Source organism: Camelus ferus, chromosome 30 (genome assembly GCF_009834535.1).
Source record: "Camelus ferus isolate YT-003-E chromosome 30, BCGSAC_Cfer_1.0, whole genome shotgun sequence".
NCBI lineage: Eukaryota > Metazoa > Chordata > Mammalia > Artiodactyla > Camelidae > Camelus > Camelus ferus.
The window spans coordinates 22,168,879-22,196,867 of NC_045725.1; the positions used below are offsets into that span (position 1 = coordinate 22,168,879).

General features: G+C 43.6%; 1 protein-coding gene and 1 long non-coding RNA gene across 7 annotated transcripts in view; one reads left to right on the top strand and one right to left on the bottom strand.

Moving 5' to 3' along the window:
- The window catches only part of ALPK2 (alpha kinase 2), a 121,890-nt gene that overhangs the window by 68,169 nt on the left and 25,732 nt on the right, over positions 1–27,989 (bottom strand). For 2 of the 6 annotated variants that reach the window (XM_032470431.1, XM_032470432.1), the window contains exons 1-3: positions 13,487–13,655; positions 12,801–12,928; positions 9,670–9,787 (exon numbers count right to left, since the gene is read on the bottom strand). In XM_032470431.1, the coding sequence (XP_032326322.1) occupies positions 9,670–9,787; positions 12,801–12,928; positions 13,487–13,602 (362 nt within the window). In that variant the 5' untranslated portion in view covers positions 13,603–13,655. Of the gene's footprint in view, positions 1–9,669; positions 9,788–12,800; positions 12,929–13,486; positions 13,656–20,479; positions 20,797–23,920; positions 24,639–27,989 lie in introns of those variants that run through there. The other 4 variants (XM_032470433.1, XM_032470435.1, XM_032470434.1 and 1 more) reach the window with 4 other exon arrangements.
- Positions 12,471–16,160, top strand: LOC116660602. Its single transcript, XR_004316178.1, has 3 exons — positions 12,471–12,704; positions 13,410–13,639; positions 15,467–16,160. It is a non-coding gene; the product is annotated as an uncharacterized LOC116660602 (long non-coding RNA).

A 27,989-nucleotide genomic window follows, 5' to 3' on the forward strand; every position in this document is an offset into this window, starting at 1 on the left:
TTCCTGGCTCTTGTTTGGCAGAAAAGTGCTGCTTTTGACAGCATTTTGAGCCTCTGGGACCGAATGCAGACCAACCAGACATTCTCTGCACAAGAAATGAGCAAATTGATTTCAGAAAGGAAAACATCCCATGGCCTTACTGCCTTACTGCCAACAGGCTTAGTTTACAGACGCCTGACCCCCTGGCTTATCAAAGGAAAACTCAAGGGTGGCTGGAAGTAATCTTACCTGCCCCACCCAAGAGGCCACCAAGTGTCCCAGAATGACTCCAGAAACCTCAAGGGACATTGTGATGTAGATTAAACTGTAAATCCATGTATGAAAGACATGGCATCTTGAGAGCAGACGGAGAACAAGGCACTGCTGGATGCTGGCTTAGGGGACCCTGAGCTCTTTCATAGAAACAAGTTAGCTTAGAATCCTGAAGGACTAATACTGCTCATTTATTTAAACACCCAGCATGCTCCAAAAAACCTTGATTTTCCCATCCAAACCTGCTTCTCGTCTCAAAACAAACTGCAAATCCATTCTACCAACCGCTCAGGCCACACACCTTGGAGTCCATCCTCCATGCCCCTCCAGCATCCAGTCCAAGAGCAATATACCCAGGACTGTCAGATGGATCCAGAACCTGACGGCTTCCTGCCACCTTCCAGAAGAACCGCGGACTGGGACCCTTCATCTCTTGTCTGAATTACCGAGTTGCTGCCTGTGGGTCTCCTCCACTGTGCCCTGTCTCCTCTACAGACATAACATTCACAACCCAACAGCCAGCAGCATCCTTTTAAAACCACGCCAGAAAAAAATCATCGCTCTGTTTAGAAACCCTCCTGCATGTCTGCATCTCCTTCAAAGTAGGATCCAAAGGACTCATGGCTTGTGGCCTCCAAGACCCAACAGCCTTGTCTGTGGGATTCATCTTCCACGACAGTGCCCTCCCTCGACCCTCTCCAGCCCCAGGGTCCTCGCATGCTCCCACCTCAGGGCTCCCTTCTGCCCTGGCTACTCCGTCTGATGAGAAAGCTCTTCCCTAGGTGCCAATCCCGTCCCTCTCCCACTCCTTCCCATCTCACCCCTGCTCCCAGCACCGCATCAGAGAGCCCTGCCCTCCTTCCCCTCTTTGTCACCAGACACTGTACTGGTTTGTGGGTCTAACGTGTGACTCCTCCTCTCACCCCTCGTCCACAAGATCGAGGACTTGACTGGGCTGCTGCTACTTTGGGTTTAAAGCCACTGCAGCAGGAGTTAAACAGAGTCAACTGGCTTCCTAGGAAAAAAAAACACGAAGAAGCAATTTGATGGGACATTTGAACAGACAGTGGAAACTGCGATTACATGCCTCTCTACTGCGCTATCAGTTGATTTCAAACCTTCAGAAATAGAAGTTGGAGTAGTTACAGTTGGAAATCCTAAATTCAAGATTCTTAGAAAAGCAGAGATTGAAGCTAAACCTTGTTAACTCTAGCAGGGAGAGACTAACCACTGCCGTGAACTTACCAAAGGATGCTACTTGCCAGTGTGTCTGGTAACAACAGACCAGCATTATGGAGGCCCTTGGACTGAAAAAGGAACCTCTCTTACTCCTCCTGCCACTGAAGCGATTATGACTCTGTTTAAATAAAACTAGTCCTTTTGGAAAATGAAAAAACAACCCAAAACAAACAACAGGGTCTTGAACAGTCCCTGGCATAGAGGAGGCCCTCCGTGAATCCTGATTTTTCAAGGAAGCCCTCACGCTCACCTCTTTGAGTTATACTACAGCATGCATGTTCGTGACTTGGTTTTGGAGGATGGCCCCAGCAAAAGGAGCTGCGGTGAGTGACATAAGGGGACCCGGGGGCCCTGGGGGTACGATCTTGGGTGATCCTAGCTTTGCGCCTAACCGGCTGTTAGACACTTGGATGGGTCCCATGATCATTCTGGGTCTTGGGTGATCTCTTAAGTAAAGGAATTGGATTAGATCAACGGCACTGGACCAATTAAATCAGCATTTCTTGGGAGGGGGACCTGAGCATCCGTATTTTTCAAGAGTTCGCCAGGGGTAACACAGAGCCCAGAGCAGGATAATTCTTAGAGCAGGGCTCCTCCTGCGTTAACGTGCACACGGATCACAGAGATCGCGTTAAAATGCAGAATCTGATTGCCAAGCCAGGGTTGGGGCCGGGATTCCCACACTCTGACAAGCTCCCCGGGGCCGCGGGGGCCGCCCCTAGTCCAAAATCCATTTTCAGTGACATGGTCTTGGAGTGGCTTCCAGCTCTCTGACTCTCAGACAGAGTAGGGGTAGAGGGAGGTGGGCAGGGAGGTTTCCAGGCCTGATGGGGCAAAGGTGGAGGTAAATTTCACTGGAGGCCTTCGGTTGGGGGAAAACAGGGCTTGTTAGGACAGACACACGTTCCCAACCGAACCTTGTTCTCAGTCCTGTCCCCCCAGCACCTCCCCTCGGGGCTGGAGGAAAACCCCTCACAGGCCTCACAAGGCCTGATTCAGTTCCAGCTCCCTAACTAGGCGCCCGCCTTTGTCAAGTGACTTCTCTATGATGTTTGCCTCTAATGAGGGAGTCAGTCAGGTGATCACTTGCGCGGAGGCTGGGATTTCTGCATCAGCCAGAGTCACCATTTTTCAATCCTCAGAAGCATCAGCCCATTTCTGTGATTCTGTGATGACAAAGTAAGACTGAACCCCAGGTGGCCCAAGAACTTCCCTGTCACTGGTCCACTGTAAGAATGGCCTTTCCAGGGACATTCAGCACCTGTCCAATTTCCAGTGGCCAGTGCACCTTTCTCTGGCTGTCCCACCACTGGGGTGGGGGGCAGGGCTCTAGGACTGACCTGTCACCTGCCCCCAGACTAGCATGGATTTGCGCTGAGACTCAGCACTGTGGTGGGCACAACAGCCCAAGTCCGACTCCCAGGAAAGGATGAGTGAGCCCACAGGAAAAGCTGAGCATCCCATGCCCCGCCCGTCACCACTCACTCCACTGAGACACTCACCTACCAAAGTCAAAACTGGAAAGTGACGACGGACAGAAAATTATTGGCGTGCACAGGGCATCACCCCAGGGACCAAATGGGTGTCTCTCATCAGACCCTTGGGACTCATTCAAGAAATGTTCCAGGTGTGGTCTAAGGAATGGCCGCGATGCGCACCTGCTGAATTCATTCAAGAATAATGCCGCAGGGGCCCGCCCAGCTCCATGCTGGGAACGCAGAGGCCTGTCTGGTGCCGGGAAGGTCTACCAGTCATCCTGAAGACTTGTGACACCTACTTAAGCTCATGGGAACGTGAAGCTCACAAAATGCTTTCCACCCTTGGATGAAGTGACTTTTCTCTCTCAGCCAAGACAAGACTCAGTCATCTTTATTTCTACCCCATGATTCCTTGATTAAACACGTTAATTATATTTTATCCTCCAAGAAGGAAATAGCAGAGAAGAAAAATGCTGCCAAACGAAGCTACCATTCTTACCTCTAAACTGTCCTCTTTTTAATCAGTTTCAAAATTATAGTTCAGCACAGGGAACATGTGCAAACTGCACGAAGTGACTGTTATTTATAGAGTCTTCTAAATTCTTTGCACTTGTTGATTTAGTCCCTCCATCAACCCTATAAAGCAGGTACTGTCTTTATCCTCATTTTGCAGATGAGGAAACTAAGGCCCAGAGAGGTTAAGTAACTTGCCCAAGACGATACAGCTTGTACGAGGTAGATCTGGGATTTAAATCCAGACAACCTGGCTTCAAATCCTTGCTTTCAATGGTGGTTATAATCTCTTGTCCTTCGTAAGTGAAGTTGGTGGTGACACTTCCACCTTTAGCAGGATGTGTGCCTTGAGGTATATATATTTTTAAGTGATTCACTTATACTCATTTGCCCAGCCTCATTCATGACCAAGAACTCATGTTTTCTTTAGATATTTGGGAAAGAATTTGGATTCCCCTGGGTATGGACAAAGGCTGAGGGTCCCTCCAGGGACCAAAGTCTTTGGCTCAGACAACAAGCACTTATGAACAACACCCTGCCCACTACAAAGCAGAGTGGCTTCGGGAATATAACAGTGTCTCACGGCTCCTGGGGTCTGTCTGTCCATCTAGATGGGAGGAATAATTGAGAAGTGTGAGACTTTGCTAAAGTCACAGATCCCACCTTCTACAAACCATGCAAACAAGGTTTCTTTTTCTCCCCATTTTTTAAAGTTGAAGTATACTTCATTTACAATGTTGTATTTGTTTCTGGTGTACGGCACAGTGATTCAGTTGTACATCTACATACACATATTCTTTTTCATTACAGGTTACTAGAAGCCATTGAATGTAATTCCTTGTGCTATACAGGAGGACCCTGTGGTCTATCTATCCTGTACATGGTAGTTTGTGTCAGTCAATTCCAAACTCCCAATTTGTTCTTCCCTCCCCTCTTCCCCCACCGCCCCTTGGTAACCATAAATTTGTTTTCTGTGTCTGTGAGTCTCTTTCTCAAATCGGGTTTTGAGTATAAGCAAATATGACAAAAATGGCTTCAACGCTGTGTCTGAGTATAGCTCTCCTGTTAAATATCCATTTCCTTCTTGTCTTTGAAAATTCTCCACTAACACTTTTCAAAATCCTTCATATAAAATTTCCCGGGCTCTAAATACCCCTGGTATTATAAGCTAGGATGGAGTAATTCATTCAGAGTAATTCTGGGAACACAATGCTTTCAGGGACTGGTAATATCTGGGCACTTCCCTGCACACTTTGCTGCTCATTTTGTGTGAATCATCTCACCACATCATCCCCAACATTTGTATAAAGAAACTGAAGCTCAGTGAAGTCAATTGCCTTGCTCAAGGCCACACAGCTAACAAGAAGCAACGCTTATTTGAAATGCTGAAGGGGGCAGTGGACTACAGAACGTAGCCACTAACTCCTCTCATCCAGTTACATCCACCCTGTTGCAGAGTGACATTCCTAGTCCACTCTTCAAGAGGTGGCATCTGTCTTCCTGCCTCTTGAATCTGGTCTGGCCCTGGGACTTGCTTTGACCCAGAGAATGTGGGGGGAGTGGTGTCTGCGTCTGTGTTTTCTCTATGTATCAGGACACCACTCAGGGCCCCTGTTAGTCTAGTTTGATCTCATCTTAAATAATTACACCTGAAAAGACACTATTTCCAAAGAAGGTCATATTCTGAGGTGCCAGGTGAACAGGAATTTGGGGAGCCCTCCTCAACTTGTACACACGTGGCTTGTAGTGACTGTGGAGCTCCCTGGCCATGGTCCCCATCAGGCCCTCTGCAGGGTCGGCTTCCAGCCCAGCCCACACCTGGGTGAGCAGACCAGAGAGCAGGCGGGGCGGCTTCCCCTCCCTCTCACCCAGGTGCTCCTGCCCTGTCCACCCTCCCCCCACTCCTGCCTCACTTGTAATCTGGGGCTCACTCTCAGTACCACTGGACATGACTGTGACCTTCAAAAGAGGCCTCCTTGCTGTGGAGAGGAGTGTCTCTCTCTAGGGGTGGGTTTCCGGACAGATTTTTATCTGTTACTTTGCTGCCTGTCTTTAAATTCTGTTCAAAAGAGACCACAGGTCCCTGTTTGTATACACATCCTGGAAACTTGTTTTCACTATGAGGTAGAAAACATCGATTTGCATTCCCCACCCCCTAACCCCTACGTCTTTTGGGGGAAAAAAAAAATTGTTCTCACGCTACAGTGCAAACCAGACTGTTATTACTGCTGTCTCCCTCCGTCAGAGTGCGTTCTTGGCTTTCCCCGTGTCTTCTGTCTGCCAAGCACGCCTGACCTGTGGTAAGGTAAAGGTCACAAGAGCACCCATCAATCTCTCCAAGCAGCCTCGTCTGCCCAAAAGGCAGAGTTTCACAAGATGAGAGTGGTATGAGGAGGAGAAGGCAGGAAGGATGGGGGAAGAGGGGCTCCCAGGTGGAGGAAAGAGGGAGGATCAGGAGGTCGATAAACATGGCGGCAGGGCTCTTGGCCTCAAGGCACAATTGCAGATCAGATTTCCTGAGCCAGGGAAAACCCTTGGGAAACACAGAAACAGGAGCTTTCAAATATCTAAGAACTCAGATTTAATGGCTGAAAGACTCAATTCAGGCAGGTAAAGTAAAATAATTTCCTTTGGGGAACTATGAGCTAATTGGGTGGTTTTTGGTGCATTGATGATGGCCAGAAAATTCAAGACTGATATTTAGCTAACAACTAAATATTGTTTAGTTTAATCTAACATTTAATCTTAGAAAGACATTTGCACAAAATACCATTCACGTTCCTAACTAGCACTTAATATACAGGCAGAAGTCAAACTACTTTGCAGATGAATGATCTAGAACATAAAGCATCTTTCATCTTGGACAACACGTGGGAATCACCTGGGCTTCAGACTGAATTTGTCACAGCGGAAGGACAAGTGTGAATGGGTTCTAAAAGCTCCGCAGGTAATGCTAATGGGCCGCGGCAGCTCAGAACCACCAGTGTAGAAAGTCAGAACTTTTAAGGACTATTAATACCCGATGTAGCAGGGAAGAACGCAGCCACGTCTACTATTATATTGCCCTACCACTACTCCTTGAGTTAGGACTGAATGCTTTTCCCAGTAGGTGGGCTACTTTTCAAAATGACAGGCCAGGAACTTGGAAAGAGTGCATTCTGTCACATTAAATCTTTCATTTTTACGGTAAACCACTGCCCAGCTGGACTTCAGAGCAGAGAAGGAGGACCCTCTGCTCCTTTCACAGGTCCCTTCCTAAATTTCTGTTCCCTGTGTTGTGCCTCGCCTGTTCTAACCTGCCCGCCTGCCCCTGGGGCTTCATCATGGCCTTCCCTTAACTCCCTACAAATGTCAGTGTTGCCTATATTCCTGGCCCTGTATACACAACAAGTAACACTAGCAAATTCAATTCTTAAATGGTATTCCAAAAGTAAAAGAATACACATTAAGCTTCTCTTCTGGCTTAAAAGTGAGTATAATATTTTAACTTAGTGTGAGACCCAAATTCATCAATCAAGAAATATGTATATTGACTGTTGGTGGGAATGTAATGTGGTGCAGCCACTATGGAAAACAGTAAGGAGATTCCTTTAAAACTAACAAAAGAGTTACCAGAGGATCCACCAATCCCACTCCTGGGTATATATCCAGAGACAACTCTAATTTGAAAAGATACGTGCACCCCAGTGTTTACTGCAGCACTATTTACAATAGCCAAGACACGAAGCAACCTAAGTGTCCACTGATAGATGACTGGACAAAAAAGATGTGGTGTATGTATACAATGGAATATTACTCAGTTATGAAAAGAAGAATAAAATAATACCATTTGCAGCAACATGGGTGGAACTAGAGATTATCATACTCCTTGAAGTATGTCAGAAAAAGACAATTATCATATGATATTATTTATATGTGGAATCTAAAAAAATGATACAAGTAAACTTATTTACAAAACAGAAACATACTCACAGACATAGAAAGCAAACATGGTTACCAAAGGGGAAAGGGGAAGGGAATAAATTAGGAGTTTGGGATTAACAGATACAAACTACTATACATAAAACAGATAAACAACAAAGTCCTACTGTATAGCACAGGGAACTATATTCAATATCTTTTAATAACCTGTAGTGAAAAAGAATTCATATATCTACGTATATGTACAACTGAATCACTATGCTGTACACCTCAAACTATCACAACATTGTAAATCAACTATACTTCAATAAAAAATTTTAAACAGAAATATGTATGGAGTGCTTAGAGGGACAAAGGTAAGAGTGGAAAACATACAAAGAAATAGAGTGTGTAGATCCTCAAGGATCTTACCATCTAGACCAGGGGTTGGCAAACTACAGTCCACAGGCCATATCTGGCCCCCAACTGTTTCTATAAATAAAGTTTGTTTTATTGGGGCACAACTATCCTTTTTTGGAGGGGGACAGGGTCTATAGGTGCTTTTGCACTATGATGGCAGAGTTGAGTAGTTGTGACCGAGGACTTTAAAGCCTAAAACATTTACTATCTGGCCCTTTATAGAAAAAGTTTACCAATGCTGATCTGAGCAAACTAAGAACCACAACAAGAAATATACATATGGTATAGAAAGACAGATACATACATACATACATACACACACACACACACACACACACACACATACATAAGTAGATACATGGATTAGTGTGAAACAGAGAGGGTTCCTGCCTCTAGGAGGCCCATAGTCTACTGAACAGTCATCAATCCTGAGCAGTAAATAAGCACCCAAAGGCAGGCCTATGCAAAGGAGATGAGAATGTTTGAGGCTGGACAGATCCATGGGCATTGCCTGTGAGCCGTCCAGGTAGTTTCGAAGCTGAATGGGGTAAAGAGGAGAGTGGGGCAGGCCTGAGCAAAACTAGATTGAAGAGGCAGGAAGTCCAACCCTTGGCTGAGAGGCAGCCATGGCAGTTGGGTTGCCTCCCAGTATACTGGAGTGTGAGGGGAGGAATGGAGTGATTTCTTCACCACCTATCTTCCTTGTTGGACTTGAGGTTTTATGAGGGTGTAGACAATGTTTGTGTTGTTCACTCTGCCCCTGGCATTAAGCAACATGCCTTCCATATAGTAGCTGCTTGATAAGTATCATTTAAAAATTAACCAATGAATGAATAAACAGATGTCTTGAATATCAGGTTAGACTCGCTGTAAGCCAGTTGGGTTAAGCATTTCATCATGGTACCATGACCTCTGGCCTTACATTGAAACAAAAGCACAGAGGAGGAGATACGAAAGCTTTTATTGAGCAACTACTATATGTAACAAGCCTTCTACAAGCATTAAATCATTTAATTCACTCAGCCTCCCTTTTACAGACGAAGAAATCGAGTTTGGAGAGGTAAAATAACCAGCCAAGGTCACAGAGTCAGAAAATGGCAGAGCTAAAATTCAAATAGAAATCTTAACTTTATTTATTCTCGGATCCAAGGCTATCGACAGGCACCCATGCCCACCAGTCATTTTCACATCATGCTCTGCAGACTCCAGTCTCCTCAGAGCCACTGTAAGGGACATGCAGACCAATTCAGCAGCGTTGGGGACCAAGAGCACAGACTCGCCACCCCACCACCCCGCTTCAACCACAGTAGTTCTCATTTCCTCTACTTCACGTACGAAGCATCCTGATTCCATACAAACACACAGTTCTTGGGGGAACGGAAAAGAATGAGAAAGCGTTGTCCTGGACCGTCCGCTTCCTCAAATAAAGCCAGAAGGTATGGTTTCCGGCATTAACTCCATCACGTTTGCTGTGGATCAGGGTCAATCACTTCTGGCCTCCGTTCCTACACAAGGAATGTGGGAACCCGACAGATGGTGAAATCCTATCATCCTTCTTAACTTGCCAGAGAGAACGTGATTAAATAAAAAGCTCACTTAATGAATGAGAGTGGCTGGGCCACCTTGAGTAAAATTCTAGATAGAGTTGTAATTCCATCCATGGCAGCAAATGAGGAGTCTGGTAAGTTACCAGGCAGAGCTCAGCAGAGTCACTGCTGGATGCCCGGGCTGACGACTGCCAACAGCACCTAATGTTAAGACTCCAAAAGCAAACGTGAGCCAGTCTTGTGGCCTGACCTCATGGGAACCAGCACAGGACAGAACATAGGGGTCTCAGGAAACAGTCCACAGAGGCACATCCACTTACCGAGAGAGATGTAATACATGAGTGTATTGATTCTTGGAGAATTCATGACTGGAAGCAATGCCACACTCATCTATGGTTTGACCATTCTTATACCAAGTTACCTCTGGCTCGGGCTGACCTGATGACAAATAAATACGAATGTTTGTGTTACGTGAAGTACTTTTAGAAAAGAAAACCATAAAGCTATGAATAGGAATGGGTGATAAACAATAGGGATAAACATCATGGATATGTCAGCTGGAGAACTGAAAAAACTTACTCTCATTGATAAAAATGCATCACTCAACAAGCCTATTATGTGCCTAAGATGCTGCTGTGATGTGGTGGTGGGGGCACACAAAATGAAAAATGCTGTTCCTCATCTCAAGAAGCTGTTAAGAAAAATAATCTGGAAGTTATAAATAGGGCAAAAATGTGGATGGTGTCTTCTTCCAGTGTCACATGGGGGCAAAGGTCCACCTAAGAGTTTTCTAAGGGAATGGACTTTGTTTCATCAGTGATCACTACTGATTAAAATTCCCAGACTTAGTGAAGTTACATGTAAACTTGGAGATTTTTATTCACTAGAGATACAAATCATCTCTGTCTAGCAGACAAGGTAACGCCATAAATTATAGTTTATTGCCCTAGAGGACATTAACCAATGTTCTACCTAACTCAGCAATATTATCCTAACATTCTTTTATTCAGTTGCCTATAAATACCCAGTTCCTCAAATGTTCTTTGACCATGTCTTAATACTTTCTGGCTCTCTCTTTACTCAAAGAATTGAATACAATCTTTGAAATGTTCATTTTCATATTTGCATGGGAGTCACTTCACGTTTTTGAGAATTACACTTTAACGGTGCTCAGAGTTGAGTGTATGTTATGATACAAAAGAGGGAGGAATGAAATAGATGAGCTAAAAGCCATCATCTTCCTGAGGATCAAAGAGTCTAGAATGGAGCTTTCCCAGGCTGGTACTGTGCACATGTGACTGATGTCATCACAGAAACTGACCTTCGCTTTCTCCCTCAGAAGGGGTTCACCCTACCCTGGTGATTGATGGTTAACCGGATGTAATGTCAATGGGCTAATCTGGTAAAACCCCCAGGAATTCCACTGGCTCCTTGGGACTTTTTCCCCTAGGGACAGACAAGGCAGGGCAGTTTTCAGTGTGTGCCAGTGAGCTTTCTCCCTGGCTTCCATGTCATTGACAATTTATCAAAATTTGCCATCTATACAGGAGGAAAATCCAGTATTTGGAAGCAATACATAATCCTGAATCCATCTCAGGAACATTCTTATGTTTCTGTCTTATCGTAAGGTTTTTGTTGAGCAACCCCAGAGACACTCAGAGGAAAAATTCCAGGTTCTTCTAAGGCTGGTTAGAAGGAGGAAAGCTAAAAAAAAAAAAGTCGGGGAGGTAACAAGAAAAAGTCAGTGAGACCTGTACCACAGACAGGACCCGAGGATGCTTAGAGCCCCTCTCCCTTCCTCCCTATGTCTCGTCTAATTTTGGGTCTCCCAGCTGGGCTACCTCTTTCCTCCTCCAGGTAGGCACCCGCGGGGTCAGTCCCTGGCGCCAGAAGCAGACAGACCTGCGTGCAGGGACCCATCTCTGGCGGCAGCCGCTTGGCTGAGTCTCTTTTAGACAAATGACTAAACCACCAAAAATGAGCTTCCCTGAAAAACCAAGGAAGCTGCTGATCACATTTCATTTGTCTGTTCTTAGCAGACTCGTGTTCCCCTTTCGGTCAATTTTATCAGATTCCCTCTCAGGAAGCATTTAACTGCTCCTTTTTGGTGTGTTCTTGATTTTCATTGAAGCGATCACAGCAAGTGCGCATGGGCTGAGCCTGGGGAACTCATTCTGATCTCGGGCTCCAATTTCTTCATTTCAGACTGATCAGGGCTGATTGAATCCGCTGGTTTCTTAATGGCTGACTGGTTTTTTCCCTTAGTGCGGTATAGAGCTGAATAATCAGCCCCAAACGAGGCTTGCACAGGGAAGTGGTATCTTGCACCTTGTGGGTGGCTCTCTTTTCTCCCTCTACTTGCTGGAAACCTGACCTGAAAATCCCAGCCTTGTTTTTCAAGCCTACCTGCAGGTCGCACGTTGACAGCCACCTCCAGAACGTTTCACAAGTATCTGGCTAATGTGTGTGGGGACCCGTGCCCACGTTTACATTGGGGCCTCCTAGGGAGACATGGGGCTACTCTGGGAAGTCTCAGGAGTAGACTTGAGCCTGTCCCTCTATCTAGAGAGCTCTGGACAAACACTGAGAAAGAGGGGGTGCTCTGCTCTGGGCTTGGAGAGACTGGGTGCACAGTCCTACCTGACCAGCATCCAGACCGAAGCCGAGATTTTACTGCGACTCCTGCTGAGGAAATGCAGCCGTTTCAGATGCTGACTCTTCTCCTCTCTAGACTTAGAAAAAGGGACCTGGGAGGAAGGAGTTTTCTGTCTGCCCTCAGGAAAGACCACCAGTGCCTCCCTGTTTCCAAGGATAGGCATAATTCAAGAAAGAAAAGAAATAACCCACAAGGTACAAGATACCATTTCCCTACCCAATTCCTTTGCTTCTATTTCCTTTTAATAATAAATCTTTTTTGTCACACTGGGTACCAGCTCTGGATGAGCTCTGGGTTAACTTATTCTCCAGCCAGGGGAAATTCCAGACTCCTGCTTTCCCTCCACTGGACATGTTTGTCTTGGTTTTAACCGTTTCACTGCTGACTAGCATAGCTGAGGAAGGGAAGCCGTGGGGAGGCGAACTGAGCCAGGCTGGAGATGGCAGTCCACAGGGATGAAGAGGAGTTCAGCAAACGGCCTGAAGTGAAGTTATTTGCGCCATTCCCATGCGCCACAGGAAACTAAAAGTGAATTATCTGGGAAAAGAACCAGTGTTGGAGTTTCCTAACCAAGAATCACAACGTGGAGTGAAGAGGATCACTAAAAAACGTGTCCAGAAAGTTACTCAAAGACTCTTCCGGGAATAAAGTCATAGAGGATTTTGTTGCTCAGTCCGTTACTCAGAACTAACTTCCCAGGTAATTTTCCCAGATGATGTTTTAACAATGCCTTTGTGAGCCAAAACACCTGGTCTGCAGGGGAATTTCAGAGAGGGATGAGCTAGTGATGGTTACCCGATATCATGCAGCGAAGCACGGCATCTGACTTCTCGGGAACTTTCTGGGAAAGCAGCGTAGATAAAAAGCAAAGTGTGCGCCCCCGGGGCCCTCCTGAGTCTGTCATCCTTTCATGCCACAGGAACCTGAAAAATAAAAATCCCTGACATCACCATTTGCTCCTGGGACTTCTCTGAGGAATTCGAGAAACCCCACCACCCCATGAGTGGCCCTTAGGGAGAGAAGGAGCTGGTGCTGCTCCCCAGGCCTGCAGAAGGCTGGGTGTGGGCACTCGGGCTGGCGGGCGGGTTGGAAGTCCTCTGGCCGCGGATGACGTTCGGGCAGGAAAGTCTGTTGTGTTGGCGGGGGTGGGGGTGGGGGGGAGTGCTGTCCTGGGCGTTGAAGGGTGTTTATCAGCACCCCTGGCTTCGACTCACTAGATGTCAATAGCCCCCCTCCCTCAAGGGGTGTTAATCTAAACTCTGCAGATGATGCCAGGGCCCCAAGGGAGGGCAGCCCCAGTTTGAACCACTAGTCCTAGTGGACGGCAGGGCAGCCAGAGCCCAGGCTGAAAGGGAAAACTGCAGGATGCGAGTGCCACCTCCTTTCTCTTTCTTCTCTCTTCAGTCTTTTCCGATTGGACTCAAAAAGCATGTGCACATGTGCCTCCCCAAAAAGGAGTTAATTAAACACAAAGGAATCACCAGGTGGGAGGTATTTCTCCAGGTGAAACTGGAAAATGACACTCCTTCCGAGCACCAGGCAGGTGCCCCGGGAGGGCAGTGAGTGAGCTGGCATCTTTGAGCAAGCACATATTCATGCGTACAAGTAGGCACGAACACTTGGTGAGTCACCAGGTATGTTATTTCACTTCATCTCCTTAAATGACCGAAAACGTCAGTTTAAGACCATCTACATCTTACAGACAAGGCAGCTGAGACTCAGAGAGGTCCAGCCACGTTCAAGATCACACAGCTCCAGCGGTCACTGCCCTGGGGTCCCCACTGTCACCGCACAGGCTGACACCTTTAGTGTGCAAGGCAGCCCCAGAGCCTCTCCACGCACACCTTGTGGCAGCCCTAAGACCACAGGTCTGTCTGAGCCCAGAGGACCCTCTCCACTCTGTCCATGGCATACAAGCACCAGCACCATGCTGCCAAACCTCTCCCTGGAGAAGCTCCAAGCTTGGAAATAACATTTCACTCTGTCCAAGCAGTAGAAATTTAGAGAGAGATCTAAATTCTTCCATTTAGAATCATCCTCCACGGAAATATATTTTGTGTATTTATTTCTGGTGTGGTAAATTTCCCAAAGATGAGGACTGTGCAACTTAACATATTTTGTATCTCCAATTATTATATTGATTTGGACGTGGCATGTAGCTAGAGTCATCCACGAAAAGCAGTGGACTGGGAGTCAGAAGTTCTCATCCTAACCTTTCCCTTTGTCACTTTTGAGAGGCAACATAGTATCAGTGGCTGACAGCTCTAGAGCCAGGTACTCTGCGTTCAAATTCTGGCTCTAACCCTCACTAGCTCAACAAGTAGGTCACAACCTCTCTGTGCCTGTTTCCTTATCTGTAAAATGGAGGCATAATGGTTGTGTACACAGATTAAATGAGTTATTGCCTGTAAACCACTTAGTACAATCCTCAGAACACAAGTTAAGTGTTCAATAAATGTTAGCACTAATTTTTTCTCAAGTATAGCTTCAAGTTGGAAACACTAGCTCAGCTGACTCATTCACCACCAGGGATGCACTTCTGATTCAACAGCTTTAATGAGATCTAACTCACAGAGCACACAATTCATCTATTTAAGGTCTATCACTTGATGGCTTTCAACATACTCCGAGTTAGGCAGCCATTACTACAATGAATTTTAGAACATTTTCATTACCCACCAAGAATCCCACACCCCTTATCTTTTACCTCCTCATCTTCCCATCCCCCAGCCCCCAACACACGCGCACACACACACACACACACACACGCATAACCCTTGTCAACCACTAATCTACTTTCTGTCTCTATGGATTTGCCTATTCTGGACATTTCTTATAAATACAGTCAAATGATCTGTGGTCCTTTGGGACTGGCTTCTTTCACTTAGATAATTTTGCAAGGTTCATCCATATAGTAACATGTGTACTTTAGTCCTTTTTATGGTCCATCTGCAACCCTTCTTAGGAGCACCTGTTGGTGCAGAGGGGTACTACCTTAGCTGTCCACATTCCTAGGAGACATACCCAGAATAAGGCAGTGAGGAGGTGGGAGGTACAAGAGGGCAAGGGAGAGGATCTCATGGCTGGAAAACTCTCCTCACCAGAAGGCAACCCTGACTGAAGACTAAATCCAGGACTTGTTACCTGCCAGGGACAAATCTACGTCCTGCCATTTACCTGGTTGAGGCATTGAGCCTGTTTCCTCATCAGTAAAGGGAGAGAATGATAATGTTCTAAGAATGAGAATAATGTTATGTAAATGGCCTCACAAAGATCTGTGACAAAATTGGTTTTCAAGATGGTAATCGGTAGACTTTAAGGAAAGACTTTGTTTGTGTCATCAATTTCCTTTTCTGCTGTGGGTTACCACAATGATTTTTTTTTAAGTGATACACCAATTAATGTCTAAAAATTTCTCCCTGTATTTTACAAGACATGACTCCTCCCATTCCTGTTCCCAGGGGCCACTGCTGTGGATGGAGAAGGAAGAAGGGACAAATCAAGCTGTCAAGAGTTGGGAGTGATATCAAGAACTTATGTGCCATCTCTGACTCCTCCCCAGGTGACAGCTCCCTGACAGCAAAGTCCCACAGGTTACAACACTGACAAACACACTATTTGACTCATGCAGTCTGTTCAGTCATCACATATCCCAGCCACAGGGCACTGACTATAAGGGAAAGGACAGTTAAGTCAGGCTGTGGTTCATGTTTCATCGCTTCTCCGAAGGTGAGAACCCTTGAAGACAGATTTATCACTCTCTGCTAGAGATGGATAACCAGTGAATTACTGAAATTAGCAGAGGGGCCACAGTGGGGTTCATGGACAACTTTGGAGCAACGACCTGTCAACTGGAATGAACACAAGTTTTGTATGTTTTCGTTTCTGTTTTCTTTTTTAGCTGTGTGGTCCAGACCAAGTTGCTTTCTTTTTAAAAATTTTGTTTACCTTTAATCATACAGAGTCTCAAATGCATACATTGGTATTCTTTAAAATATACAGAAAGATGAAGTCTCCCACACACACTATCCCTCCATCTCAGTACTTTCCCAAGAGGAAGGGTTTGCTATCCTTCCTGGCATTTTATGCATATAGTCATCTAAATAGATATATATAATTTTGTTGTATGTAAGTCACGAAATTGTACATACTTGCCATGCAGTTGGCTTTCCTTACTTATCAAGTTTTGGCAGTCTTACTATGTCAATCCAACCCATAATGGGCCATATCATTTTTTTTTAATGCTTGATGATATCAGGATCCCATAAAATGGCAATACCGTGTTTAATCTGGCTATTCCTGTATTGATGATGAATTGCATGGCTGGAATTTTTCAGACTTACAAATGTTCCTCAAAAAACATACTAGTACATTCTTCCTTGGGCACGTAAGTGGTTCTCTAGGCTGAATACCAAAAAATGGAATTGTTGGATAAGAATATTTACATATTGCATTTTGATAGATACTCCAAGATTGGCAGGACCCTTAACAGACTAGGAGAAGGATGCAGTGATGAAAGACCTGGATTCCTGCGTTCAGAATCTCAGCTCTGCCAAGTTCTAGCTTAACTTCTCTCTGCCTCAGTATTTTTTTATCTGTAAAACAGGGAGAAGAGCCATATGTACTTCATTTGGTTGCTAGGAAAACTAAGTACAGACAAAGCTCTCCGGAATAGCATAGCAAGCACTCTACAAGTGTGAGCCGCTATCGAGAGCTTTTGGTTTAACATCAGCAAAATTACAAAAATACCTTCCTCTCAAATTAGTGGAGAATAAGTAAGAGGTAATGGGCAGAATTCTTTGAAGATTTAAAGCCCTCGACTGATGCCAAGTTTGACTTTGGCTAATCTGCGCCACACAGATAAGCCGGTGGCATGGCTGCTGTCGGCAGGAAAGCTGCTGTCAGCTGAAGGGGTCAGGGAAGAGCTCTGAGCCCACAGACAGATAACGGGTAACTGGCGCTCCCTGGAGCTGGCAGGGAAGCCAGCTGTCAGTGCCTTCTCACCGGGGACAGGAGGAATTAGTCCTGATTACCCAGCCTGATCCAATGGCAGTTGGGTTCCTGAATTTGCCATCAGTCACTCCAGATTTGGGTGCCACACACACTGTCACTTAATACCCAGTCCCATGTTAGGGAAAAGCTCCTTTCTCCAAGATAGGTTCTGGAAATTGGGGTGGGAGAGCAGGGAGAAACAATGAACATGTTTGGGGTGCCTGCTACGTGTCAGTCCCCAGGCTGGGCACTTCAAAAACATCATCTTATGTAATCCTCACAGTCAAACTACCACTTGGAAGATAATGACTTGGAAGCTTAAGGTGACTTTAAAGAGTTGGTGTAACAAACCTAATTCCTCACTGCCTGCAAGTGGCAGGGGTGGGATTTGAGTCCAGATTTTTTGGAGCTTAAGGGTTGTGCTCTTTCTTGGGGATGATTTTAGGGTTGTATGTGAGAAATTGAGGCAAAAAAAAAAAAAAAAAAGCCCATGAAAAGATGCTCAGCATCACTAGTCATTAGGGAAATGCAAATTAAAACCACAATGAGATAGCATTTCACACCCACTAGGATGGCTATTATAAAACAGAGAGTCAAATGTGGGCGAGGATATGGAAAAAAACAACCCTCAAACGTGGCTGATGGGAATGTGAAATGGTACAGATGCTTTGGAAACAGCTTGGCAGTTTCTTAAAAAGTTAAACATAAATTTACCTAAAGACCCAGAAATTCCATTCCTAGGTATCTGCTTAAGAGAAACGAAAACATATGTCCACACAAAGACTTGCACATATTCTTAGCAGGATTACTCATAATAATCAAAAATTGGAAATAACCTAAGTGTCCATTGGAAACAACCTAAACATACAACTAGTGAATATAGACAAAATGAGGTATAGTCATATGATAGAATACTATGGATCATAAACAAGAGACCATGTATGATTCTATTTATATAAAATGCCCAAAGGAAGCTATAGAGACCAAAAGTTAGTTTGTGGTTGCTGAGTTGCAGGCAGTGGGGAGAACACGATAAATGTACATGAGGGATCTTTGGCAGAGGAGAAAAATGTTTTAAAACTGATCTATGGCAATGGTTGTGCAACTTGATAAATTCAACTAAAAACATCATTGACCATTATACAATATGCAAAATATGCCTCGATACACTTAATTTTTAACATAGAAGAAGGAAACAAACGAAAAAGCACCTAGTATTCATTGCAACGTTGCTTGTGAGAGCAAAAGATTGAAAGCAACCTAAATGTCTATTAATAGTACATGGTTACAGTATATCTACACAATGGAATTTTTAATTTTTAACAGCAATGAATGTTATAAAAGAATAAGGCAGTTCTATATGCACTGATATAGAATAATCTAAGATAGACTGTTGAATAATATTAAGTATAGAAGACAGTGTAGAGTATGCTATCAGTTACATAAACAAAAAAGAAAGATTATGTATTGTAGTATGCTTATTTACATACACAATAATTCTAGAAATACCCAAAACACTGGTAATCTGGAGGGGATGTTATTTGAGAACACTGATTATCTCTGCATAGCCTTTTAGATATTTAAAATTTATATATGTTGCCTACCAGGTTTCTTGATTCTGATTTTCAACTTATTATGGTGAATGGATACACTCCTCTGCCTTTCTTCTCCTTGTCCTCCTCCCTCACAGTCAAGACAGGGAAGAGAGGGAAGATTATGATGCTGTAAACACATAGAGCATGACAATGTTGTGATGAGACCAACCTCGGTGCATTAATTGGTTAAAATCACTTTGGTTTGAAGTTGAATGGGTGAACTGACTGTTGTGGCCAGTCTAGGTATATTATCATCAAGGTCATCACCAAGAACACACATGGTGAAGAAACCCTCTCTCTGGTTCATCCTCCACATCCTCTCAGGCTCCCTGCTGTGTCCTCAGGCTCACCTTCCCTGCAACAGAAACCCCAGAGCAACTCAGAGTTATCTCTCTTTGGAGACTGTTTACTTTTAATTGACCCAGAGGTGACACCCTGTGGAACTTCAGGCATCCGCCAGGGTAGGGGAGGACCCGGGAAATATTAGTTTCTCTTCTGTCCCACTCTCTGCCCTGTAATAGGCGAGAATAACACTGCCCCTGGTGTAATGAACTGAGCCTGGATTTATTACAAACCAACCACCTCTCAGTGAACCTCTCAAAGAAAGCCAGCCGTGTGGGGACGGGGCACATGGCGCTGTGGCATGTTGTTCTCACCTCATCCACCTCCTACCAACATCCTTCAACCCAGTCAGTCAGAGAGTCTTAGGAGAAAACTTAATTTTTGCCTCCACTTGCTTTGTTTTCTGAAAAACTTTTTAAAATCTATTTCTTTATCTATTTTTTTTTTAAATAAGGCGTGCCTTAGAGTTAAGAAGCAACATACCCCATGGTTCATTCCATTCAAAGGCAGGACTATTCTGTGGGAGAATATTTTAACTTGTCTGGACTGAAGTTTAAAGCAAGCGCATCCTAAATACCTGAGTATGAATACTGTCCATTGCTCAACTTATGACTGAGGGAAGAGATATATCATGTCTTTCTCCAAAATATCCAAAACCTTCCAAAGTGGCCATTTCGCTTATCTTCTTAACTCCATCCCATGCCTCTGCTATCACTCAAATCTGGTGATGGGAGGGCTGGACCGCGCCCTTCCTGCTCTGTAGGCTCTGATTGGTCTAAACTGATCAAGTATTCTTGTTCGGTGATTGGTTCATTCACCAAGGTCTAAGCCAATCAGCACATGGCTTTCTGCAGAAAGTAGTTCAGTGGTGATCCAATCAGTGCAAAGCTTAATTCTTTCACCCAGTCCTCTAACCTGGAAAAAGAAAGCGCGGACCCTGGGAGAGGCTGATACCATTTGAGACTGAGAAAGCCTGCGTGAAGTTGAAACCAAAGCACACAAAAGAAGCAGGGTCTCCAGAAATGCAGAGACCAGAGTTGGGGTCCTGATCAAACTTTGGGACGCACTTTTTTAGTTGCGGAAGCAAGAAGTCTCCGCTATTGTTTAAGCTACTTTGAATTGATTTTTGATTGTTACTTCTAGGAAGCATACCTTCCCCTCCATGGTGTCTGAACTTCCTCCCATTAGTCCTCCGTTCCGCATCTCTATGTCGGACGTGCCTTCAACAAGTTACAGACAGAAGTAAAGGCTTGAAGATTAGATGGCTTAATCAAAGAATGCTTCTCCGAGAAAGTTCTGGAGACAACTGTAGCAAACCTAACCTAGCCAAACGAATGTCTGATTTCCATTGTCATCCTGTCTCTTTCTGCCTTCCATGTTTTGTTTTTGTTGCTGTTTCCTTTACAGGGAAAGACCACCTTCCATCTCTCTATGTTCAAATCCCACCAGTTTCAAACCCCAGTTCCAGTGCTAACTTGTCCTTAAAGCCTCCCCTGATAGCCTCAGCTAGAAAGGCAGCCCCCTCCCAAATAACGGACCACTCACCTCAGTATGTCCTCCCCACACTCAGTATCCCAAGCAGACTCCACTGCAGGCTAAGACTCTTGACGGCTTTATCATTTGTGTTCTCCACAGCCGTTGCATATTGTGGCTGGGCCTTCTGCATCTCTTGAGATGTAGGCAAGTTTTGTTTTGAAAGGAACAAGTGCAAATAGGTTTTCTTCGGAAATTACAGGCTAAAGAAATGGCTAAAGCATTGGTTCTCAGCGTGCTGGTCCCTGGACCACACCATCAGCATCACCTGGGAACTTGTCAGAAATGCAAATTCTTGGGACCTTCAGAATCAGAAACTCTGAGGGTGGGACCCAGGAACCTGTGTTTTAATAAGCTCTCTAGGTTCTGTTGCACTTTGAAGTCTGAGAACCACTGGACTAGGGGAAGGTCTTAAACTACTGAAGAGCGAATAAGCTTGGCTTTCTAAGAGCAAGACTGAAGACCAAGTGAAGATCAAGGTGAGCTGGGGAGCCCCAAGTGTGCTGGGAGCCGCCATGGAGGAGATGGCCCTGGGAGGGGTTGGTGCTATGTATTCAGAAGTGAACTAACTGACATCTCTTCAACCTGTGTCCATCTCTTTGACCTGATGTCCAGAGTCTCCTTGTGGACAGGAGGGTGTGCCAGGTGGGTGCGCATTGGCAGAAACCTCAGTGAGGGCTCCAAACCTTTTTACATATTTTCTCTCATGTAGCGTTGGCGTTTGTTCTTTCATTTTTGCCAACTCTAAGATGACATGATCACTTTCTCCCAAGTTTCTTTACATTTCTGAATTTCCAGATGTCCTTTTTGGCAGAATTAAGCCCAGAATAACAAGGCTCCTTGCAAACCTGTCAGTAACTCAGAGACTTTATCCAGATACTCTGAGGTCCCTGGACAGAAGTTGTAGGGTATCTCAATAAAGACGTTAGGGGCAATAATAAAGATGTTGATACAGGTCTTTGGAGCTCTCCCATGAGCCCTGCTTGTGAATCTTGTCCGCCCTATCCCTCTGTGCCTGTGGCATCCTCACCTCAAAACAGGCGAGTACCCTGTTTGTTATGAACCTTCATCAATGACTTTGAAATTCCAGCCGTGGCTCCTAAAATAACCCACCCAGCTATCATCTCTGCTCAGCCACCCCTATGGCGAGCTCATTTTTGAGCATTCTCGCCCCCACTCCCAGCCCCCTCAACTTACAATGCCTGTTGTCTAAGCACAAAGGGAATTAATGCAAGACTCAACTATAGTCTTTAAGGAAAGAGGAGTCTGTGCCTAAATTTTCATAACAATCACAGATATCATCTTGTATGCATAGATTAACCTTTACCTTCCATTCCTATAGATTCACAAAAACTATTTAAATATGGTACTGATATGTACTAAAAAGCATCCTTAGATGATGTTGATAGATCTTTACTTTGCTTTTTAGATAATAAATTCACCATCAGCCATCTTCAGGCAAAAACAGTTTTTCTTATTTACTGCAGATGCATTCTAAAATATAATAATCTTTTTTCTTTGGCTCTCAAACATTTTCAAACATAGAATTTGCTTCAAAATATCTGATTTTCTGTTATTTTTGTTTAATCATTGCACTGTGTCAAAAATGTGTAGTCTGTATTACTTTCTCTTTTTTTAATGGGGGTACTGGGGATAGAACCTAGGACCTTGTGCATGCAAAGCACGCTTTCTACCATTGGGCTATTACCCTCCCCTTTACTTTAGTAGTTTGTTATGAAAGCATCTGAAATTTTAGAGGAAAACAAAAGAGAGAGAGCGAGAGAGAAGCTTTTTAATTAACCAAGAGGAGGAACTGGCTTTTGTAGAGAAACTACGATGTGACTGATACTTTTAGGTATGTTTACTCATCTAATTCCCCCATCAATCCTGTCAAAGTGGATGTTCTGATCTTCATTTTGCAGGTGAGGACACTGGAGTTCAGACAGGCTGGAAACTGTGCTAGAGTCAGGACCTGGGTCCAAATCTGCCTCCAGAGCCTGGTCCTTACTCCTGGGCTCCACCCTGCTCCCGCCACCTCTGCCCGGATTAGGACACCTGACTGCATCCTCCTTGCAGAGACTGATGTCGACACGTAAGTGTGCAGGGGGTGATTAAAAATGAATTAAACTGGGCAGGGGGATGTCTTTGCAGGTGACGAAAACAGGAATTCTACCCTACCTAAAAATCTTCCCCAAACTGTGATTGAACGTTTTGCAAAAACTTCAAGGGACGATGCAGTTTGGGAGGTAAAATACATTTGGTTTGTTTTACATCAGGATTTACAAGAACTGATCATGCTTCTTGACCATCAATGCCTTTGAATACAAGATCTGTCAATTTGTCCATTCAGACGGTAGCTCACAACATCGTGGGTTTCAGTTCAGAAGCCTCACAGCACAGAAGCTCGTTCGATTTACTCTTAGTTGGCATGCTGCTATAAAACATCTCTTACCATTCACAGTTAACTCATCTTCAAAAATGAAGGCTACCTTTACTTAAGGAACGATTGTGGAAGGGAAATAATCAGAGAGAAGCAGCTCTAAATGCTCCTCTTGCTTTCATCTATTTTTAAATGATTGCCAGATGTCTGTAACTGACACCCTTAATCAGTGGTTTCAAAGTCTGGATGCGTCCATCAAAATGTAACGTGAGGGTGGTGCTATTTGATCAATCTCTTGGGGGTTGACTTTTTGCCTTAAATTTTTTTTTAAAATCTAACTACTCAAGTACAATGTCATACCTATAGTTAGCAATACTGTACTGTACGCTTAAAAATGTATTAACACAGTAGAGCTCAGGTTAAGTGTTCTGACCACAGTTTTAAAAAAGGAAAGAAAATCCCTTTTAACGACTCAGTGAATGCATCAGCCATCTTGAAATGCCAGATAGCTTTTTAGCAACTTTCATTCCTGTTGTCAGACAAGATCCTTCTGTGTCCGCTCGGAAAGTGGAGATTTTCGATCATCCAGATAATCCAAGTAAAAGGAATAACTTTTGACTAAAATACTCAAATATTTCAAGCAAAAGCACCTGGGCCTGAGTTACCTGGGTCGTTACCTTAGGTTTTCTTGTGACTTTACTTTGCAAAGCCCTCAGAAATCCACTCTGAGTCATCCTGTATGTTTAGTTTTTTCCTAATTATTGAGATAGCCATGATTTGAGGGACTCTTTTAAAATTATTGTCAAGCCAAAATAAACAAACTGACATTAAAAAAAAAAACCAACAATAATAGTTTCTCTAAAGGGCTCAGAATGGACCTAAATTAAAAAAGGAGAATTTGGACACTTTAAAACCCTTTCTACACAAATGCACTCTAGAGACCCAACTTGTTTCTTCTTTCTTCTAGTTCACAAGGAAACAATCTGCTTTGTTCCCTATTGCAGAAAATGTAAACCACTACATCTTTAAAGCACAGCCATTCCATATGTAAAAACCAAAGTCTCGATACTTACTTTTCAATACTTTTTGTCCAAGGAACGTGATAGGAGGGCTGGCTCGGCTGTGGGCTCCCCAGGCAGTGTGTGAGGCATTGGTGGGGCGTCCCTGGTCCCGGAACTGGGGATTCAGAGGAGTTACAGGGTTCAGGGTCTTTTCCAAAGTTTTTCAAAGCACAGCTGGGTCTGTTTCCAGCAAAGTTCCTATCTTCCTAAGAGGGAAAATTCCGTGCCTGGGGAAGTTCTGGAAGACGGGCATTTTTTTTTCCCCTGCCCTTGAATGAACTAGGTCATTGCTGAAGCTGGAGAATATTTTTTAGCATCACCGTGATGAAACTTGAGGGCTGTTTCTGCAGGAGGTACAACACTTGTTGACGCTGCCGGGGAGGCCTTGGCAAAGGGGCCTGGTGAAATGCAGCCCCAGGGAGCTGATGAAACCCAGACGAGCTGTCACGATGGCTCGGAGACAGCAGCATTTGGCAGAGCCCATGCAGGACCTCAGGTTCAGGTGCTCGCCTCTTAGAAAAGCAAAATCTCACTGCTTGTTAAAGTGATTAAGGCAGTTCTCCTAGCAAGGGTCTATCAGACACTTGAAATACACATAGGAAACCCGTTGGAGGGGGGAGGGGATGGGAGGCAAAAATAAGAGTCATATGTTGTTCATTTAGAGCTGGTATATTATAGTCGTCGTTCTCTGAAGTTCTCTGAGAAAAGCAGAAGCCACAGCAAGGCAGGATCCACCCTCTTCCCCCAGGGGTGCCCTCCCCTCCTCGTCACCCCACCTTTCTCTCTCTCTCTTTCTCTCACACACACACACACAATTTTCTCTCTTTGTATTTTGACTGCGGTAGTAAAAAGAAAATAGGGGAAGACCATTAAAAATCCGCAGAAAAAATACATACCATGAACTCTGTTTTTTCAGATTGTCAAGAATCATTCATGTTGGCAAAGCACACTTTGTAACGTGGGCATTTTTTTTTAAATTGGATTTTGTCCAAATCCAAGAAAGAACATAGAAAATCCAGAAGTATGCCTCTATAACCACTTTGCCTCTCTTTGCAAAAGTATTTTAATGTCCCATACCTGTAAACTGACAGCTTCGAAAGAAACCTCTTAGGAGACTCAAGGCTAAAATTAGCTACCAGCTTCGAATGGGTGACTTTGAAAGGGACACTAGCTGTAAATATTCACCCTGTGCTGGGCATGATAATCCTCAAAAGCAAACTGTGTTTATGTGACACCGTGCAGGCATCACTATACCTTGAGGGAATGAAATTTTTCATAAGATGAAAAATCACCTAAAATTAAGAAATATCAAGAAGTATATGGTTGATATGTTCTGTTTTTTTCAGTTTTATCTTCATTTGAGAAGAAAAGCTATTGAAAGCTGAGAGACTCTATTATGGTAGCTCACAGCGAAAAAAAATGTGACAATGAATATATGTATGTTCATGTATAACTGAAAAATTGTGCTCTACACTGGAGTTTGACACAACATTGTAAAATGACTATAACTCAATTTAAAAAAAAAAAAGAAAGAAAGCTGAGAGACTCTAAAATAATGACATTCTCTTTGGGAACCGGTCTCTACGAACTGCAATGGGCTGCAGAAATTAGCAAATCTTTGTGATTGTGGATATCAGTTGATTTTATCAAAAGCCAGATTCTCTTCACAGAGGAAGGTGGATAAGAGGAGATAGATAACTGTGAGGTGAGACTGAAGAGAGAAAGAAGCTGTGCTGATAAAAACTAAACAAGAGGGGAGGGTTCAGCTTAGTGGTAGAGTTCATGCTTAGCAGGCACGAGGTCCTGGGTTCAATCTCTAGTACCTCCAATTATTATATATATATATTATATATATATATATAATATATATATATAAAATTATACACAATAAGATAGGATAAAGCCAAAAGGGAACCAGTCTCTAAACACAGTAGATAAATATGATGTGCTCTTGAAAGAGTTGCCTGGAAGTGCTTAAATGGAAACGTTGACATTTCTTATGAAACTTATTTTTGTTCTTCACAAACAACTTGAAAGACAGACTCCCTAAACTCCTGTCATTCATCTCCTAGTAAAACAAAGAAGCAGAGGATTTAAATATATATGTATTTACATAACCAATTTGCCCGTATTTATCGGTCATCCCATTAGCCTGCAGGCATAGAATTTCTGTTGTAATTCTTACATATGGGGGAGCAGGAATGGAAGAAAATCAGAAACAGAGACCTAGGGAGTAAACTCAGGTCAGGTCACTGTTTTGAATTTTCTACGATTATTCAAAGGAAGGGATAGAAGGAGACAGAAAAAGGGGGGGAGGTTGAAGAAAAAAAGGAGGGCATATATTTGTGGCCCTCTAATAACATCAAAAAATATGTATTTGTGATGAAAAATAAAATGTTTGGCATCATTCCAAGTAAAGCAGTATGGAATATACAAAATATGTGTAAGTAATCTCTCTTTCTGAAGCTATAGGAGAAGGGGGGAAAAACCCTTCACATGAGCGATTTCTCACCTAAGGAGCAGGGCTGGAAATGTATTTTTGCATCAGATGCCATTTAATTGCTTCTCTGAAAGGCCTCTGGGGCTTCGTTATTTTCCTTGGCATCTTGAATGAATGGGTGCCCTGCAATTCACCGGCCACTGTAGCCTTGTTGGGGACTGGGATCTTGTCAATTTTCAACTCATCTGACTGTTTCAAGCAAATTCATTCAGTTCTTAAGCTGCTCTTCACTCTCATAACTTGGGCTTAGATTGGCACATATGAGGGGTTTATCTCTCATCTTCTTCCTCCTGGCACAGAAGGTCTTCGAATTTAGTGTTGAACAGTACAAGTGATGAATGCCTTTCCCAGCAGAGCACATTCTTGGCTGAGGCTTGGTACCAACCACATGTCAGGGAAGATCAGGTTTTCTGCCAAGGTCCTGGGGCCAAGTTGGAACTGAGCAAGTCAGTCCGGCTGCATGGGAGCAGTCAACATTTGGGGAAAGCCCCCACCCCCCACCACGGAGAACCCCTATGCAGGGTCCAGGGATTCTCAGAGTTTTTGCACTATATGCAGTTCCCTGCTCAGTGGACGTGATCTGAATCAGGCCTCTACAACCTTCATTCAGCCCTCTATATTTTAAACGGCTGCTAGTCACTCAGGTAGGTCAACTCAACTGGTACTCTTCCCTAAAGAACAGTGTTGAAAGAATTAGTAATGTAAATAAAACTCTGTTCTCTCAGTGTTTTTCATCACAGGGAACAGAGTTCTACAAAATTCCTTCTGAGAATATGAAGTTAAAAAATATTTGCAAAAAAAATTTTAATGAAATTTTTTTCAGAATTCCTATATCCGAGAGGAACTTTTCCAAACATCTGAATGTTGCTTGGAATTTGCAATTCATTTTTCCTTGAAGTATCAAAATCACAAACAGCAGTTGTGTTCCCAGGACACCTTACAGAGGTGTTTAATCCGTCATGTTTCTAAAGTACCCAATTTCAGCTACCTAAAACCACAAGTATCAAAACCAGGTTAAAATTCAATTTAACTGCATATGAAGGTCTAAGTACCTGAAAAAAAAAATCCCAACTTCCATGATAAAATTTTGGCAGAGTTTATTCCCATGCTTCAGTTTTATTTTTAAAATAGCCACACACACACACAAACACACACACACATACACACACAAAAGTGTTACAACTCTGAGAACAGGAGAAAAATTCCAATTTTCACAAATTTGTATATTGAGTCCTAGGCCCAATTTCACGAATACTAAGTCAAATGAATTACTTAAACAGTGTATGGAAATTTAAATTTTAAAGAAATATTTGTGTATGTTATGTATAGTATATATTTTATAAAAGTTTCCTTTTAAGGCTTTTCTTTGGATTATAAGAGCAATATATACTCATTACTGAAAATCATATACCCAGTACTAAAAATTTTTAATATTTTGGTTTTGAAAATTTCAAATCTCCCACCCCGCCCAAGATAACCACCATTTTGGTATATTTCCTCCTACTCTTTTTATTTTCCCTTTGTGCATGCTTATACATATAATTTTCTTTTTCTTTTTTTTTTTTTTCCCCCACTTAACAT